The sequence below is a fragment of the Oryctolagus cuniculus genome, chromosome 13 (genome assembly GCF_051225735.1).
Source record: "Oryctolagus cuniculus isolate XC-2025 breed Fujian yellow rabbit chromosome 13, ASM5122573v1, whole genome shotgun sequence".
In the NCBI taxonomy this organism is placed as follows: Eukaryota; Metazoa; Chordata; class Mammalia; order Lagomorpha; family Leporidae; genus Oryctolagus; species Oryctolagus cuniculus.
In genome coordinates, this window is record NC_142879.1 from 79,279,670 (window position 1) to 79,298,741 (window position 19,072).

At 39.0% G+C, this 19,072-nt stretch overlaps 1 protein-coding gene and 1 long non-coding RNA gene across 6 annotated transcripts in view; one reads left to right on the forward strand and one right to left on the reverse strand.

Moving 5' to 3' along the window:
• Positions 1–228: 228 nt before the first annotated feature.
• Positions 229–18,987, forward strand: AKR1C1L (aldo-keto reductase family 1 member C1 homolog). Of its 2 annotated transcripts, NM_001297497.1 has the most exon segments (9): positions 285–368; positions 2,660–2,827; positions 5,124–5,240; positions 6,532–6,609; positions 7,028–7,150; positions 11,038–11,144; positions 11,371–11,536; positions 16,864–16,946; positions 18,945–18,987. In NM_001297497.1, coding segments are annotated over 9 exon segments (969 nt in total).
• LOC149122690 (uncharacterized) overlaps positions 14,096–19,072 on the reverse strand; it is an 86,753-nt gene continuing 81,776 nt past the window's right edge. For all 4 annotated transcript variants that reach the window (XR_016219805.1, XR_016219803.1, XR_016219804.1 and 1 more), the window contains one exon: positions 14,096–14,358. This is a non-coding gene — a long non-coding RNA (uncharacterized LOC149122690). The remainder of the gene's footprint in view (positions 14,359–19,072) is intronic.

Sequence of the window (19,072 nt, forward strand, 5' to 3'; positions counted from 1 at the left end):
GCGGGTGGGAGGGATGTTATGGGGGGGAAACCATTGTAATCCATAACCTGTACTTTGGAAATTTATATTCATTAAATAAAAGTTTGAAAGCAAAAAAAAAAAAAAAGAAATGTAAACTGACTCTAATTCTGTTCTATTTTGTGGAATATTGCTTTAAACTTGCTCCTCCTACATGTCATTGCTTCACCTCTGGATAGGTACTTGGGACGTTTCCTGCTTGTGTTTCATGTAACCTGTGAAGGCAGAAGAGAGAACGAGCATTTGTTTGATTAGAGTAACAAGTTATGGATCTCAAACATCACTATCTGGAACTAAATGATGGTCATTTCATTCCCATTCTGGGATTTGGCACCTATGCACCCGAAGAGGTAAAAATAGTGTCTTGGATTTGAGAGTTTATAAGGAAATAGACTGAGAGCATGTGGAAGGTGAAGTAGCTTGTCACACATATGCTCCTGTGTGACTCTCGGGTCTCAGTTGGTTGGTAGTTTCACCAGGCCAGAGGTAGCCCATGTTGAGTCCAAGGTGAGAAGCAATTTAGTCAGATTTCATTTTGCATTGTGGAGTATTCATACGGACACCCACAACTACTGTGGAGACTGGCTTATTCTTTGGTTTCAGTCTATGCCTTAATTTAGCAGAAGAGATGAAACTCAGGAGTAAAGAATACCATAAGTTCACTTGCTTGGAGGTTGAGTGCAAATGGATTGATCTTGCTGTTTATAATATATAAGTTATATATAATCTTTATATAATCTAAGAAATATTTCCTCTTTCCTAGTATATTTTATCCAGAAAAATATTATAAAAGTTACTGGCAATCTAGTGTGGGAAAAATTGTAGGAAACTATTGTACTGTGGGGTAGTTTTGATCACCATACAGTAAATACTAGGCCTGGGCACAAAAACTGAAACTCATAGCATTAAATCCCTCTATAATTGGCACTAATTAATTTATGAATTCAGATCCCTTGTGACCTAAACACTTAGTCACTCTTGTGCATCTGTAATTACATTTCTACCACATGCTTTTTGGAAAACACTTTCCAACCATAGCATGAATCACTAATTTTTAAATGTTATTCTAATTTTGGCTTTCCCAAAAGAAGAACCACAATTTTCTGGACTGACATCAACTTTATGGGATCTCTTACAGCTTTTTTGTGTGTGTAAAACTATATCCTTTGAGTATATTTCTTTACTCCTAGTGTTCAGTTCTGTTATTCTGTTAGAGAGAATGACTATCTAAAAAAGAGTTAACTTAATTGACTACTATTCATAGATGTATTTATTTTAAAATTTCACCTGGTTGGATTTGGGGAACTTGAAATTCTCACTGCTTTCTAACTGATTAATGATGATGACTATATATTTACTAGCTGTATCAACAGTTGAGTTTGTGTCTGCCTACTTTCCTTTGGAACTGGAATTTTTGAATATAATAGAAAAGGATGTTATGAAACCAATCTCAGATAAAAAGTTTAGAAATTGAATCTCTAAACAGATTTTTTTTTTTTTTTGACAGGCAGAGTGGACAGTGAGAGAGAGAGAGACAGAGAGAAAGGTCTTCCTTTGCCGTTGGTTCACCCTCCAATGGCCGCCGCGGCCGGCGCGCTGCGGCTGGCGCACCGCACTGATCCGATGGCAGGAGCCAGGAGCCAGGTGCTTTTCCTGGTCTCCCATGGGGTGCAGGGCCCAAGCACTTGGGCCATCCTCCACTGCACTCCCTGGCCACAGCAGAGAGCTGGCCTGGAAGAGGGGCAACCGGGACAGAATCCGGCGCCCCGACCGGGATTAGAACCTGGTGTGCCGGCGCCGCTAGGCGGAGGATTAGCCTAGTGAGCCCTGGCGCCGGCAACAGATTTTCTTATAGATAATACTTCATATTTATCATCAAAATTCAATGTTGTGGGCTGGCATTGTGGTACAGTGGATTAACCCACTGCTTGTCACATTATCATCCCATATCAGAATGCTGAATTGAGTCTTGGCTACTCTTCTTGTGATCCAGCTTCTAGCTGATGTGATTTGGAATGCAGTGGATGATACCTCAAGTGTTTATGCTTTGGCCTGGCTCAGACCTGGCTGCTGTGGCCATTTGGAGAGTGAACCAGAGGATGGTAGATCTCTCTCTCTCTCTCTCTCTCTCTCTCATTCTCTCTCTGTTACTCTGCCTTTCAAATAAATAAATAAATAAATAAATAAATCTTTTAAAAAGTATTCAATGTTAGGGGAATTTAATATGTTCTACATAGCTTTACTGGGAGAGAAGTCATTGCATTTTGCATTGGAAGTGTTCTCTGTTCTTTGCATGTTCCTTTCTCTTGTATTAATTTTACTTTGTAACTGCACTTTACAAATAATAGCCAAGATTGAAACTGTTTTCTTAGTCCTGTGAGTCCTTTCAACGAATCACTGAACATGGAATATTTAAGGAATTCTGATGCCAGGGGTCAGCCAGTAATTGCTTGGGACTGAAGGGATTCCGAGGATGCCCAACCTTTATTTGCAACTAGAAAAGACCCATGAAAACTTGGATGGACTTATCAACACACATTCATATCTTTCCCAAGACATGAGGAAAAGCTGATTTTTGTGAAGGTTATTATTTCTGTACGAACTGCCTCTTAATTATGTTAATCTTTATATACTACTTTAGGTTCCTAAGAGTATGGCTAGAGAAGCCACTAAATTAGCAATAGAAGCTGGCTTTCGTCATATTGACTCTGCATATTTGTACCAGAATGAAAAGGAGATTGGACTGGCCATCCAAAGTAAGATTGCAGATGGTACTGTGAAGAGGGAAGATATATTTTATACTTCAAAGGTACTGTGTATATGGTATGTTTGTGTGCATACTTTTAATTTGACTGTATGGAGATGACAATTATATGATTTGATCAGTAGGTGTGGTGAATTGTGCTTACTAGTACAACTTTTATTGACACATGTTAATGGTTTTATCATCATTGGGCCATATAAATTTATGATTAATATAAAGTTATTTACTCTTCTGCATCTCAGATTATAATAGTATGATCTACTATGGACCATAAAATCAGTCAAAATTGTGATTGGATTATGGCTTTCCTTATCTCTCAGCTGATTTTCTTTTCTTTTTTTTAAGCCATTTAATTTTTTTTAAAGATTTTTTTTATTTGAAAGATAGACTTACAGAGAGAGGTAGATCCAGAGAGAAAGAGAGAGGTCTTTCATGCACTGGTTCACTCCTCAAATGACTTCAACTGCCAGAGATGAGCTGATCCGAAGCCAGTAGTCAGGAGCTTCTTTTGGGTCTCCTGTGTGGGCACAGGGGCCAAGGACTTGGGCCATCTTCTACTGCTTTACCAGGCCATATCAGAGAACTGAGTCAGAAGTGGAGCAGCCAGGACTCTAACCATATGGGATGCTGGTGCTGCAGGCTGGGGATTTACCCCACTGTGTCAAGGTGCCAGCCTCCAAGCTGATTTTCTAAAACTTCTTAACATTGTGAATTCCAATTTTCAATTTGGACAATAAGAGAAAATAGGAACCAGTTTTATGGTGCAGTATGTTAAGCTGCGCCTGCAACACTGGCATCACTTATGAGAGTGCTGGCTCAAGTCTTGGTTGTTCCACTGCTGATTCAGCTTCCTGATCATTTGTTGGGAAAGGCACAAATGAAGGATCAAGTAAATGTGTTTCTGTCACCCATGTAGGAGACCAGGATGGAGTTCCTGGCTCCTAGCTTTGGCCTGGCCCAAACAAGCTATTGTGGTCATTTAGGGAAAGAGAACATCTTATTGTCCTTGCCTGTCACTCTGCCTTTCAAATATTTAGAAGAAGAGAAATTAATATAGGAAAGTCCTTTAGGCATTTAATAAGACATGGCTAATGCATCTTGAATAGTGTGAAGCACATATTAACACCTTCTAAATATTTTCTTTCAGTTATGTATGACAAAGACATACTAATTCTTCCCTTTTGAATTGATGAGAGGATTAGACTAAGCTTATGGACTATTCTGTAAACTAAAATATAACTCTGTTAATAGTCATTATTACTATTGATAGAAAATTTTATGTTTTAAGTCATTTCCTTACCATTTCAGTAGATATACTAATTTATATCCATCATATAAAAACGTTTACAGTAGTTATCCTTATACATAGTTTTGCTCTTGGTGATTTCAATTATCCCTGGTATAGAAGAAGAAGAAAAGTCAGTAGAACAATAAGATACTGAGAGAGAGATATCACATCCAAATAAGTTTTATTAGAATATATTATTATGGGGCCGGCACCGTGACTCACTTGGTTAATCCTCCGCCTGCGGCACCAGCATCCCATATGGGCACCCGGTTCTAGTCCCAGTTGCTCCTCTTCCAGTCCAGCTCTCTGCTGTGGCCCGGGAGGGTAGTGGAGGATGGCCCAAGTGCTTGGGCCCCTGCACCAGAATGGGAGACCAGGAGGAAGCACCTGGCACCTGGCTTCAGATCGGCGCAGCGTAGTGGCCATTTGGGGAGTGAACCAATGGAAGGAAGACCTTTCTCTCTGTCTCTCTCTCTTACCATCTATAACTCTGCCTGTCAAATAAATTAAAAAAATTATAATTGTTTTATTTTCGATTCTTATTTGTGCCTAGTTTAAATTTTACTTTATCTAAAGCATGTATGTATGGTTCAAAACTGTAGTACATAGGCATTCAGTGTGTTTTTAAGTGTCCAGTGGGGATTTTGGAACATATCTCCCATGGATAACGGGGTACTTTTGTTAAGTGGGTAGGTTATTTGAAAAGAAACACAAGAAGAGGAGTGTTTTTTTTTCCACAGGCAGAGTTAGACATTGAGAGAGAGAGAGAGAGAGAGAGAGAGAGAGAGAGAGAGAAAGGTCTTCCTTCCTTTGGTTCACCTCCCAAATGGCCACTACGGTTGGCATGCTGCAGAGATCCAAAGCCAGGAGCCATGTGCTTCCTCCTGGTCTCCCATGTGGGTGCAGGGCCCAAGCACTTGAGCCATTGAAGAGGAGTGTTTTTTATAACTTGTATTACTCATGGTCAATTACTAGAAAAATGTCTCTCTGCTAGGTGATACAAATCAACAAGGCTGACTATTTATTCCAAATTCTATTCTTTAACTTCTTCAGCTTTGGTGTACTTTCCATCTACCAGAGATGGTCCAACCGACCTTGGAAAGGTGCCTGAAAGAAGTACAGTTGGACTATGTTGACCTATATCTTATTCATTTCCCAACACCTTTGAAGGTATGCAATTTGTATGCTCCAAATAGTTCAGTCATAATGTCAGCATGACCCTCCTTCACATGGACAGTTGAATTAAAATTTGTTTTTTGGAGTATGGAGAGATTACTGCCCAGGAGCAGAATCCTAAAGAGTAATTCCTGATTCCATTTATTTAGCAATTTTGAATTCTTTATTCCCTACTCTACGACTTCAAGAAAGTTTGCAATAACCTTGAAGTCTTTGTGTCAAAAATTTGAGAAAATAATAGCCTTGACACATACTGGTTATGGCTCCGTAGTCTCTTAGGCATGTTCACAGACAAAGAGCTGTGTGAAGCTGTGAACAACAAACCAGCACACAGGGTGCACAGAGGGGCTCCATCATCTCTCGTCATTTTAAGCTGACAATTTTGATGGTTCTCAGTCTATGTGTGTCTGTAACTAGCAGCCTTAAGGGACTCAAGAAACCTTGTTTCTCCTGTTGATTATCCTCATGATAGAGTTATGTAGATGGCACTTAGTCGTTAGTAACTGATGTCTGACATAAAGCTAAAGAAAAACCTCAAGTTAATTTACACTAAAGGGCTTAGTGCATTGTGTAATTTGAAAGCCTTAAGAATTTGAAATAGCCTTTAAAAATATTTCTTTTTATCTGTTCATTACTTCTGCATCACAAGTTTGATTTGATTTTTTTTCACATATTTTATCATGTATGGAAAATATTTACCCCACAGGCAGTTTGACGTTCATGTTCTGTAATTCTTGAGACTTTTTCTGGCTTTCTAACATCCAAATTTATCTTGAAAAGGGCTTTGATTGACTTCACGTTGTTCACTTGTATGTTCTTGTACTACCTCCTATATGCTGAGGGGGATAAGAAACTTTGCTTGCCTGGGTCATGACTACAATTGATTACTGCTGGATATCAAGACTGTGTAATTATTGCTTTTTACAATGAAAAAGTTTCATTTGTCTGGAGGAAACTATGATTTAGGGACAGACAAAGCAATATCTGAAGCCATCAAATTAAAGGAAGGTTATTTTCTTTTTTTAAGATTTATTTTTTTTTATTTTAAAGTCAGTTACACAGAGAGAAGGGAGGCAGAGAGTGAGAGAGAGAGAGAGAGGTCTTATTTTCAAAAAGACATATTACAACTCCATATGCAAAATATTTTACAAATATCAGTAGCTAGCATGTTGTAGTACCTGCCTCAGGAAAGTTCAATATCTAGATCCTAGATGTACCTGGTAGTGTGATTAACTGTGAATGCATGAACTCAATCTCATCATTAAAGTGACTATTTTGAATCCAGCCAGGAGAGGAGACTATACCACGTGATGAACATGGAAACCTGTTATATGACACAGTGGATATTTGTGACACCTGGGAGGTGAGTGCTTGGGGAAGACAACACAGAAGAGAAAGCCTGGGGAAACAGAATCGTGTAACATGTGCACCTGTAAGAGTGGGTAATGCTCTGCTGGATTTATGACAAAGGCTATTTTGTTGTGGCAGTGGAGAGGAATGCATTTCTGCTGTGTATCAGAGAGAAAAAGGAAAATCAGAAGCAATAGGGGAAGCTGTGTGCCTCCATTAGGAATAATTATGCATTTTTTCATAAACAGATCCAGGACATCTTTTTCCATCATTATCATCTTTATAAATATAACTAGGTTTTTTTTTTCAGGACAATCATTGCCACTGAACTTCATTGTCATTCCTGACAATGCTCCTTTTAACAGTCTATTTTAAATTTTTGCTGATCTATAGCCATCTACACAAATTATTCTTACCTGGCTTCTCCCCAGGCTATGGAGAAGTGCAAGGATGCAGGACTGGCCAAGTCCATCGGGGTGTCCAATTTCAACCGCAGGCAGTTGGAGATGATTCTGAACAAGCCAGGGCTCAAGTACAAGCCTGTCTGCAACCAGGTGAGCATTTTCAGTCTCCTTTCCTATTGATTTTCTTTTCTTTTTTTTAAAGATTTATTTTATTTATTTGAAAGTCAGAGTTACAGAGAGTAGAGACAGAGAGATCTTCCATCCACTGGTTCACTCCCCAGATGGCTGCAATGGTCAGTGCTGCGGCAATCTGAAGCCAGGAGCCAGGAGCTTCTTCCAGGTTTCCCACGTGGGTGCAGGGGCCCAAGGACTTGGGCCATCTTCTACTGCTATCCCAGGCCACAGCAGAAAGCTGGATCGAAAGAGGAGCAGCCAGGACTAGAACCGGTGCCCATATGGGATGCTGGCGCTTCAGGCCAGGGCTTTCACCCTCTGTGCCAAAGCGCCGGCCTCTCCTACTGCTTTTCATTCCAACCTTTCTGTACTACAGTCACATGTCCATTTGTCCTCTTCTTCTATTTGTCTTATCTTTGAGGGACTGCTGATTCTGAGAACAGAACCTCTATGCAGGATGGAATGAAGGGTTCTTATTCTATCTGTGTTGGTAAAATGTTAGGGAAATGGAGAGAGACCTTAGTGCTGAATTTTGTTTAAAAATCTGGAGAGGTAAGTATGATCAACAAAAACTGTAGTCATTTATAAAACTTCAGGAAAAGTTAGAAATACCCCTGAGGTATGATGAATGATCAAAATCTAAATGGATGAAGGTCATATGAAGGGAACTGTGTATAGGAAAGACTAGATGGTACATAACCATAAAGAGAAAACAGGAGAAACACAGGGTATGTGTGGTGCCCAGATGGATGTGTCTTTCATCTTAGTATCTATTTCCACATGTATTTTATTTAAAAAGATTTATTTAGTTATTTGAAATCAGAGTTACACAGAGAGAGGAGGGGAGAGAGAGAAAGAGAGAGGTCCTCCATCAGATGGTTCACTCTCCTATTGACTGCAACAGCTGGAGCCGTGCTGATCCGAAGCCAGGAGCCAGGAGTTTCTTCTGGGTCTCCCGCGTGGGTGCAGGGGCCCAAGGACTTGGACCATCTTCTACTGCTTTCCCAGGCCATAGCAGAGAGCAAGATTGGAAGTGGAGAAGCCAGGTCTCGGACAGGCGTCCACATGGGATGCCGGCACTTCAGGCCAAGGTGTTAACCCGCTGTGCCACAGCACTGGCCCCTTTTCACATATCTTGATCAGAGGAAAGATAGAGGAAAATTTAACTGCAGATGCTGAGAGTCATACCGTTCGGAGGTAGGAAGCTATTTACTGATAGAGGTAGTAATAGTAAATGAAATCTAAACTCAGAAAATCTTAGGGAAACTTGAGATAACTCCGTGTCTGATAGCACACAAGTCTGCACCTTCTCTACATTTTTTGCCATCAAATCAACTGTTTAAACACACCTATTCTGTGGCTGGTTCCGTACTGTAACTTACCTTCAAACAAGTTGGAATCATAGAGTAAGAATCCTCATTTTGAGAATATAGCTTACAAAATTCAAGAATTTGTTATAAAATTATTCAGTACCATGATTTTTTTCTTTCTTTTTTCTTTTTTTGACAGGCAGAGTTAGAGAGTGAGATAGAGAGAGACAGAGAGAAAGGCCTTCCTTTTTCTGTTGGTTCACCCCCCAAGTGGCTGCTATGGCTGGTGCATTGTGGCCGGCTGGTGAGCTCTTCCGATCCGAAGCCAGGGCCAGGTGCTTCTCCTGGTCTCCCATGCGGTTGCAGGTCCCAACGACCTGGGCCATCCTCTACTGCACTCCCTGGGCCATAGCAGAGAGCTGGACTGGAAGAGGAGCAACCAGGACAGAATCCGGCGCCCCGACCGGGACTAGAACTCTGGGTGCCGGCGCTGCAGGCAGAGGATTAGCCTAGTGAGTCACGTGCTGGCCCAGTACCATGATTTTTAAACATACATCCTGAAATGAATATAGTTTTACTATTGATTTTAGCACATTTATTGTGACAATTTTGAAACATTTAGAACATTTGGAAGAATCATAGTGAAAACCCGATTTTCCACTTCTCCAAAATTGTTGACATTTTGCTGTGTTAACAAATGTAGGTTAATGTATGCATATATATGTGTAAACTTGTGTGATATTGTGCTGACCCTTTTCAAGGAAAGTTGAAGGCAAGACTATTTGTCACTATTGATCTTAGAAAGCATCTCTTTTGAATGAATATATAATCCCATATTCAATCTAAGGATGAGCACAGTTGTTTGCTCAGGTCAATATATATCTAGTTCTTATTCATACTCCCTATAGTTCTCATATTTCCTGTTGTTTTCTAAAAATGTCTTGAGTACACAAATTTCCTAATCAGAGTACAATTATGGATCACCCATAGTTTTTTATTTTTATATCTGTACAACTCTTTTAACCTAGAATTATTAACAATCTTTTCTTCCCCATTGTACACAGAGTCTGTCAAATATTGTGTACTTCTCAGATTGCTATATTCCAATGGTAGATAATGTGTTTCTCTATTCCAACTATCTATCAATTGGAAGTTGGGATGTTAAGGCTTTATTATTTTAAAGTTAAACTTTGCCAACAAGAAAATGTCTTTAGTATGCTGCCTCTCAAACTGTATTCTAATTGGAAATGAGTAATATTGTCCCATTGTTAGTGATATTGGTTATTACTACTTGGCTAGGCTAGTGATAGCCTGATATGTTTTCTGTAAACACATCTTCTACCCAATATCAATTACTAGTAATTTGTTGAGTGATAATTTTCAGGAAAAGAAGCTACATTCCATAGTAATTTTCATGTTGTTTTGTAGCTATTAATAATTTTTGTCAATTAGTTATTCCACTGGAATTTGTAAATAGATATTTTCATTTGTAATGGTTATTTTTACTAATCAAACCTGAACATTTATAGTAAAAAGAAAATCAGACTTCAAATACAGATAAATTATAATTATTCTTGTGAAGCTGGGTAAACCTTAATACTTTGCGAACATTCTTAGAAAGGACCTACTATAAGGATTACTATTAGCAGGGACAAATATTCTTTCTCTGCCTCTATCTTTTTGTTTAATCATTGCTATCAACTCACAAATTTTTATTTATTATAGTTATTAGAATTAATTTTATTCATTATTCCTTTTTTAACATTTTTATTTATTTATTTATTTATTTATGTATTTATTTTTTGAAAGGTAGAGTTACAGACAATGAGAGGAAGAGACAGAGAGAGAGGTCTTCTCTCTGCTGGTTCTCTCCCCAAATGGCTGCAATGGCCAGAGCCACACTGATCTGAATCCAGGAGTCAGGTGTTTCTTCCTGATCTCCCACGTGGGTGCAGGGGCCCAAACACTTGGGCCATCTTCTACTGCTTTCCCAGGCCATTGCAGAGAGCTGGATTGGCAGGGGATCAGCCAGGACCAGAACCTGGACGCCCACACAGGATGCCTGCACCACAGGCGGAGGATTAACCTACTGAGCCAGGGTGCCAGCCCCCATTATTCCTTTTGATGCAGAGATCTATCTGGTAGTCAGCAATGAGATTTCTGCAAAACAGGTTCTTTTGTCATTCTGACTTGCCCTCATGAGCCTTTGACAAAATGCTTGCTTTTTGACACAATTTGAAATGCAAAGCTCATAGACTTCATTCTTCATCCAAGATCTAATCATATCTCCATATAGTTGAAAATGGTATTTAGCAAAATCAATCTCATCTATAGGATTGCATCTTGTTATTTTTTATTTTTATTTTTAGACCTTTCAGAAGACAGATTTTAAATTTATTATTTTTATATTTTGTTATTTGATGTTGACATTTTCAGTTTAAATTTCAAGCTATGCAACTTTTTAAAATTCAGCTCTTTTACTTTTCACATTTGTCTTTCATATTGACACTAGTATTCCTGTAATCTGATTTTTTCTATCTTGTCCAACTACAGGTGGAATGTCATCCTTATCTCAACCAGAGCAAAATGTTGAATTTCTGCAAATCAAATAATATAGCTCTTGTGGCCTATTTTGCTTTGGGAGCCCAACGAGATACATGGTAAAGAGGACTAATACAAGCTTCCCTAAAGCTCCATTATTCACACCATACTTGGGTTACTGGAGTTAATTTTCCTTAGTTCAGGGAAAGGAAAAAAATTGCATGATACATATGCTGCTAGTCCAGGACCACATTTGAGAAGTTGGACACTGTATTCTGTGTTCAAAGCCTCCTAACACAGTGAATGCTCAGCTTCATGAGTCTGGCATTCTGGTTTTCCTTCCAGGATGGACCAGAGTGCTCCAGTTCTTCTGGAAGATCCAGTTCTTTGTGCCTTGGCAAAAAAGTATAAGCGATCTCCAGCCCAGATTGCCCTTCGCTACCAGCTACAGCGTGGAGTTGTTGTCTTGGCCAAGAGTTTCAACGAGAAGCGAATCAAAGAGAACATTCAGGTGATGAGAGGGGCTGTGGGCATCAGGGCTCCTGCAGTCTCCTAAACGTGTGCTTCTTTGCAGGTTCTCGGCTATCTTTCTTTAAGTTGATATCCCTATTGTTTCTTTTGCCTGTAAGATTTGTGTCTGTCTATTTGTAAGCATTTTCTCTACTCCACAGCTGGAAAGCTACCATGGCTGGATAGAATTAGGATGGGAGAGAAAACAGACATTTGGATTTCAGCATTAAATTGGCTCTGCAGCCCTGTGGAAGCTACATCTCCTTACGTCATTTTCTGAAATGGGGCAGTTGGATTGGATGATTTTCTGCCTGTAAATACCTATGGTTTTACTTTGGATTTCTTTAAATACTCATATAGTTGAATGTCTATATATTTATTCAGTTCACTCTTCCATTTTGTAAAATGCCTATTCAGATATTTTTCCTTTTTTATCTGAGATTGTCCACCTTTTTATGTATTTATTTATTTGAAAGGTAGAGTTACAGACAATGAGAGGGAGATACATGGAGAAAGGTCTTCCTTCTGTTGGTTCACTCTCCAAATGGCTGCAATGACCGGAGCTGCGCCGATCTGAAGCCAGGAGCCAGGTGCCTCTTCCAGGTCTCCCATTCAGGTGCAGAGGCCCAAGGACTTGAGCCATCTTCTACTGCTTTCCCAGACCATAGCAGAGAGCTGGATTGGAAGAGGAGCAGCCGGGACTAGAACTGGTGTCTATATGGGATGCTGGCGCCACAGGTGGAGGATTAACCTACAGTGCCACGGTGCCGGCCTCTGTCTATTTTTTAAAAAGATTTATTTATTTATTTATAAGGCAGAGGGAGAATCAGAAAGGGAAAAAAATGGGGAGAGAGAGAGAGAAAGAGAGAGAGAGAGAGAGAGAGAGAGAGAGAGATCTTCCATCACTGCAATGCTTCCAAATAGCTGCAATGGCCTAGTCTCTGCCAGGCTTAAGTCAGGAGCCAGGAACTACATACAGACCTCACACGTAGGTGATAGGGACTCAAGTATTTGGGCCATTTTCAGCTGCCTCTGCAGGTTTGTTAATAGGAAGCTTGATTGGAAGTGAAGCAACTGGGACTCAAATTTGCACTCTGATAATGGGAAGTGGTTGTCACAGGTGGTAGTATAACATGCTTGTCCACAAAACTTGCCTCTTGTGTTTGTCTTTTTATTTGTGTATTGGATACCATTATGGAATCATTACTCATAGCTGTGTATCAAATCATCCACAACACTGAGGTTTAATGACAAGATGATTTATTAAGTTTATAATTGACAATTGCCTAGTACTCAGCTGGATTTTTTTTTTTGTTGTTGCTTTTCTGTCATGTACTTGCAGTCAATGTTTATGCATGCAGGATAATGAGGCAGTTCAACTCCAAGATATTGATTGATCTGTTGTCTCAGGTACCTCAGCTTTGCTCCATGTAGATTTTTATTCTGCAGCCAGTACTTCAGGCTTTACCTCATAATGTGACACAACCTCACATCATAGAGAATACTTGCAAAGCGTTCTCATATATAGATTCAGAACTAACATACTACTGCTTCTGCCAAATTCTATCAGCCAATGCAAGTTGTGGACTGAAACAGACTTAACAGACATGGAAACAGATGTAATCTCTTATTGCAGTGAAGTTCCAATTCACATAACAAAGAGTGTGGAGACAGGGAGAAGTGAAATGTTGATAGGCATTTTGATAATCAATCTACCACATGTTTATATTCTGAATATATAACATTTTTAAATTCATAAATATTTACTAAAATATGGCTCCCAAATTGTAAGCTATTCTTTCTTCCTCTTTATGGCATATTTTCATGAATAATAGTCCCTACACTCAAAGCCATTACATTTTCATGCCTTTTGTTTGTGGTTGATGAATATCATGTCTTTTCCTATATTGAAAACAAGTAATCTACTGCATTATCTAATAAAACTATTAGTCTTGCCTTCCAAATTTGGTTTTTATTTCAACCAAGAGTCTCTATTAGTCTATGAGATAGGAATTCAATGTAAATATGTGAATTTATATTTTTAAATGGACAACAAAACGTCTAGTTATTAAGTACACTTCTGGACTTTTTACTTTCTTCAAGTGAATTATTTACCTTTCCATACTGTCTTAATTATGTTCAAAATGAGAGTTCATGTCTAGAATGATAAGATTTTCCTAACTCCTCTTATTTTTATTGCCAAATATTTTTATCAAAAGATAGAGAAAGAGAGAGAGAGAAAAAGAGAGTGAGAAATCCCCCATTCACTTGTTCACTCCCTAAATGCACAACATCTGGGCTGGGCCAGGCTGAGTTCAGGAGTCAGAAGCACAATGCACATCTCCCACATGAGTTGTAGGATTTGCCTACTTGAGTCATTATCTGCTTTTTCCTCACATGTGCCATTAGCAAGAAGCTGGAAAAGGGTGCAGTACTAGGATTTGAACGCAGGCTAATTTCCACCTCTGTAACTCCTCCTAGATAAAAATGTCATGGTTACTGTTGACTATTCTGTTGTATAAAATTTGGAATCATCTTACAAATTCCATAAAAGAGTAAGTTTATTTTAAGGTTTATTTGTTTATTTGAAAGGCAAAGTTACAGAGAGGCAGAGAGAGAGAGAGAGAGAGAGAGAGAGAGAGGTTTTCCAACCTCTGGTTCATTCCTTAAATGGCCACAACAGCCAGAGCGGGGCTGATCCGCAACCAGGAGCCTGGAGCGTCTTCTGAGTCTTGCACATGGATGCAGGGGCCCAGGGACTTGGGCCATCATCCATTTCTTTCCCAGGCACATTAGCAGGGAGCTGGATTGAAAGTGAAGAATCTGGAACAAAAACCAATGCCTGTATGGAATGCCAGCACTGAAGGCAGTGACTTTACTCATTAGGCCATAGTGCCAGCCCCTAGAGTAAGTTTTTAAGTGTTTGAGATTGCACCAAAACTCACAGTAAATTTGTAGAGAACTTTTTTTTAAAGAATTATTTATTTATTTAGAAAGTCAGAGTTACATAGAGAGAAAGGGAGAAGTAGAGAGAGAGAGAGATTCCCATATACTGGTTCACTCCCCAGGTGGCCACAATGGCCAACGCTGGGCAGGCTGAAGCCAGAAGCCAGGATTCAGGAGCCTCTTTCTGGTCTCCCACATGGGTGTCACAGGCCCAGACACTTGGGCTATCTTCCACTACTTTTCCCAGCTGGATTGGGAGTGGAGTTGCTGAGACATGAACCAACACCCATATAGGATGCCAGCATTGCAGGTAGCAGTTTTTTTTTTTTTTCCAAAAAACCTTTCATTTAAGGAATACAAACTTCATATATTTCATAATTACAACTTAAGGAACATAGTGATTCTTCCCGCTGTACCTCCCTCCCACCCACTCTCCCACCTCTCTTCCTTTTCCCTCTCCTATTTCCATTCTTATTTTTTACTAAGATCTATTTTCAGTTAACTTTATGCACATGATTAAATCAATGTTAAGTAAAGAGTTCAACAAATAGCATAAAAAATATTTCTCAACAGATGAGACAAGAGCTGTTCAAAGTCTTTGCTTCTCAAAGTGTCAATTTCATGACTATAGATTGCATTTTAGGTTCTTTACAAGTTATCACAGGCCAGGGAGAACATATGTTATTTGTCCTTTGGGAAAGGCAGTAGTTTTCTGTGCTACGCTGCAATACCACCTCTGAGAACTGACTTTTTTTTTTAAGATTTTTTATTTATTTATTTGAGAGGTAGAGCTGCAGACAGTGAGAGGGAAAGACAGAGAGAAAGGTCTTCTGTTCACTGGTTCACTCCCCAAATGGCCGCAACAGCTAGAGCTGCACTGATCCAAAACCAGGAACCAGGAGCTTCTTCCCAGTCTCCCACATGGGTGCAAGGGCCCAAGGACTTGGGCCATCTTCCCCTGCTTTCCCAGGCCATAGCAGAGATCTGGTTGGGAAGAGGAGCAGCCGGGACTAGAACTGGTGCCCATATGGGATGCTAGCGCTGCAGGTGAAGGATTAACCTACTGCGCCATAGCACCGGCCCCTGACTTCTTGATAATATTAGGATTTCTTTTTGCCCTTTTTTTTTAAATATTTATTTATTTTGAAAGTCGTGCTTACAGAGAGCGAGGGAGAGACAGAGGAAGAAATCTTCCATCCACTGTTTCACTTGCCAGATGGCCACAATGGCCGGGGCTGGCCAGCCCCAAGCCAGGACTCAGAAGTCTCATCTGGCTCTGCCCCGAGTGTGGCAAGGAACCAAACACTTGGGCCATCTTTGCTGCTTTTCTCAGTATGTTAACAGGAAGCTGGATCCGAATGGAGCATCTAGGGCCTGAACTGGTACCCATGTGGGATGCTGGTGTTACAGGCAGTGATTTTACCTCCTCCTCCACAACGTCAGCCCTTAATATTGGGATTTCTAACCCCTGATCATAAAATGATTTTCCAATTATTTAGATGGTGTTTTAACATATTTCGATAAACTTATTTTCCATATTTATTCATAGAAAATGATAATTTTGATAATCTCTGATAACTTTTCCTTTTTGTTCTGAGAATGTAAAACTATATAGACAGGTCCAAAGAATAATTTGCTGATATGTTTTACTTAGATTCATCAAATGTTCAATTTTTTTCAACTTTTATTTAATAAATATAAATTTCCATAGTACAACTTTTGAATTATAGCAGCTTTTTCCCCCATAACCTCCCTCCCACCTGCAACCACCCCATCTCCCTCTCCCTCTCCCATCCCATTCTTCATCAAGTGTTAAATTTCTCAATTCTCCCTCCCTCATTATTATGGACTTGTGGTCAGTTTGGCATAGTGTATTTATCACCAATTAGTGATAATCTCTTGATGTCTAATGTGTCCCTAATATAAGCAGTAAAAGCTTCAAGCAAGTTCCTGTTTCTTCCTTAACATGACATGATTGGTGTTTTGACAATTTCTATTTTAAATTAAGTTGATACATACGTCATATTAGTTGTTCAATGTTGGAGTATGAAAATCTAACTATATCCATTCAAGTTGTTAAATTACACATTTCAAAAATTTGTCTCTGGATTCTTCTGAATTCTCTAAGTACATGAGGCTATCATGTTTGAATATTGTCACCTATGTTCTTCTCAAGCTTCTTTTGAGGTCTCCTTTATTATTATTTTTCACCTCATTTTCACTAACAACTTAACTGCTTTGCTTGATGTCTTTAATAACTTCTGGAAATTTTTCAGAGATTTTGAATATTGCCTCTGTATCATTCAGTGTGTTTCACTTGAAATTTCTAGAATGATAAATATTAATTCTAAACATAATGAAAAATTTCTACTTCTATAATAGGTTTTTGATTTCCAGTTGACTTCAGAGGACATGAAAACCATAGATGGCCTAAACAGAAATTTGCGATACAATGCTGGTTCTTAGTAAGTAACTTAGTGCACACGTTATCTTACTTTATTTTCTAAAGAGGAGAATGGAAAGGGTATTAAAAGTTACTTCTATGTCAGAAAGACAGGGGCTATTTTGAGTCAAGAATGAGGCAGGTGCTTTCTGGATTTGTCCCAGATTCTCTCCAGAGCTCTGCTCGCTGTTATAGCAAGTTGATGAGTAGCCTAGGGTCTATGTGGGTTTCTACATATTTGCCTCAGGATTTCTCACTCTGTGAGAAATATCTTTCTAGGCAATATCATTACAAAATCTATACTTTTATGGGGCTCTTTCATAGCTACGAATAACTAGTTGTTATATAACTGTATGTATTGCCAATGTAGCTTAATTAAAGGCTTCTAAAAGGGAGTTTGCATTCTCTTCTTCTCCCAAATTTGTGAATTGTTTATCAAGTTAAAGTTATCTTCATCAATCCTGAGTTCCATACCATAAATTCCATATGAGATCATGCATTAGATCTCATAAATTTAATATATTTAATGTTTAATTTCAAATTTCTCCCTTCTTTTTCCCTGTTTCATTGTTCAGGACATAAATAAAATTCTTGCCTATAGAAAGGCTGACCTTCATAAGGTTAACATATCTTTTGTTTTTGATGTTTGGAAATATGGAAAACTCAACTGAAAGGATGAAGTTTTAGAGGAGAAAGATTTAAAAGCAAGGACAGAATTTGAAGAAAGGCTCCATTGCTGGAGATAATTACAGTGAACCAAAAGATCTTTATTCTTTCTTCATGCTCTGCTTCTAAGATTATAGAATATGAGAAAGGGCATATAAATGAGAGTAAACAAAGAATATATATTCTTCTGCCTGTGGGAATTTGAATTCACAATAGACATAAATCTGAAAATATGATGATGTATGCAAAGAGATTAGCAAAATTCATACTTGTATGTGCTCAAAATTGGTAGAGATGATGTTTTCATTGTTAATATTTTTATTAGTATAGAGAAAATGAATAATAAAATCAGGACAAAATGCAAAGATAGAGAATGTGGTAAGTAATGAGTAATTCTTACTATCAAATATATTAACAATAACTATTTTTATAATTTTATATTTTATTTATGGCTTAAGTTTATAGATCTTCATATTATGTAGTTAACATGGTCATGGGACTCTGTCTTATAAACGTTATTCTTCTTGTTTCTGAAAATAACACTGCATGGTGAGTGTGATGGATAGTACATAAAGAAATGATGAAGTAAGCAGGAAGTGAAATTGCTAGTCATAACCTGTATACTTTTTTTTTTTTTTGACAGGCAGAGTGGATAGTGAGAGAGACAGACAGAGAGAAAGGTCTTCCTTTGCCGTTGGTTCACCCTCCAATGGCCACCACAGCTGGTGCGCTGTGGCTGGCGTACCGCGCTGATCCTAAGGAAGGAGCCAGGTGCTTCTCCTGGTCTCCCATGGGGTTCAGGGCCCAAGCACTTGGGCCATCCTCCACTGCCTTCCCAGGCCACAGCAGAGAGCTGGCCTGGAAGAGGGGCAACCGGGACGGAATCTGGAGCCCCGACCGGGACTAGAACCCGGTGTGCCGGCGCCGCTAGGTGGAGGATTAGCCTATTGAGCCGCGGCGCCGGCGTAACCTGTATACTTTTTCATACTTTTCACTATTGGTGAATATCTGAATGACATTGTTCCATACCAGGAAGAATCAGTTTCTGTTTATATTGAGAATTTGAAGTAAAATAGAATGGAATATTGCTTTGTTTTGCTGACAAATGTAGGTAAGGGAAAGGAACATTCAAGTTTTACATTGTCCTCCATATTAAGTTCCAGAAAGGGAGTTTAATTTAATGATTTTAGTAAACATTTATTATAAAGTCGTGTTCACGGAAGTAAGGAAGGCAGATTGTATAATAAGGAAATTAAAAAAAAAACTTTCATTTTAATGGCAGTTCCATAGAAATCATTTCTTCCCTACATGTGGCATCATTAGCTCATATTATTCATTTTATTTTTCCTTTTAGTTTTGATGGACACCCAAACCATCCATTTTCTGATGAATATTAACCTGGAAGTGTTCATCCTGACTTTGACCAGGAGCCCTTGGGTGTGAATCATAACATGGGAGATGTCTCAGATGCTGGTGATTGGA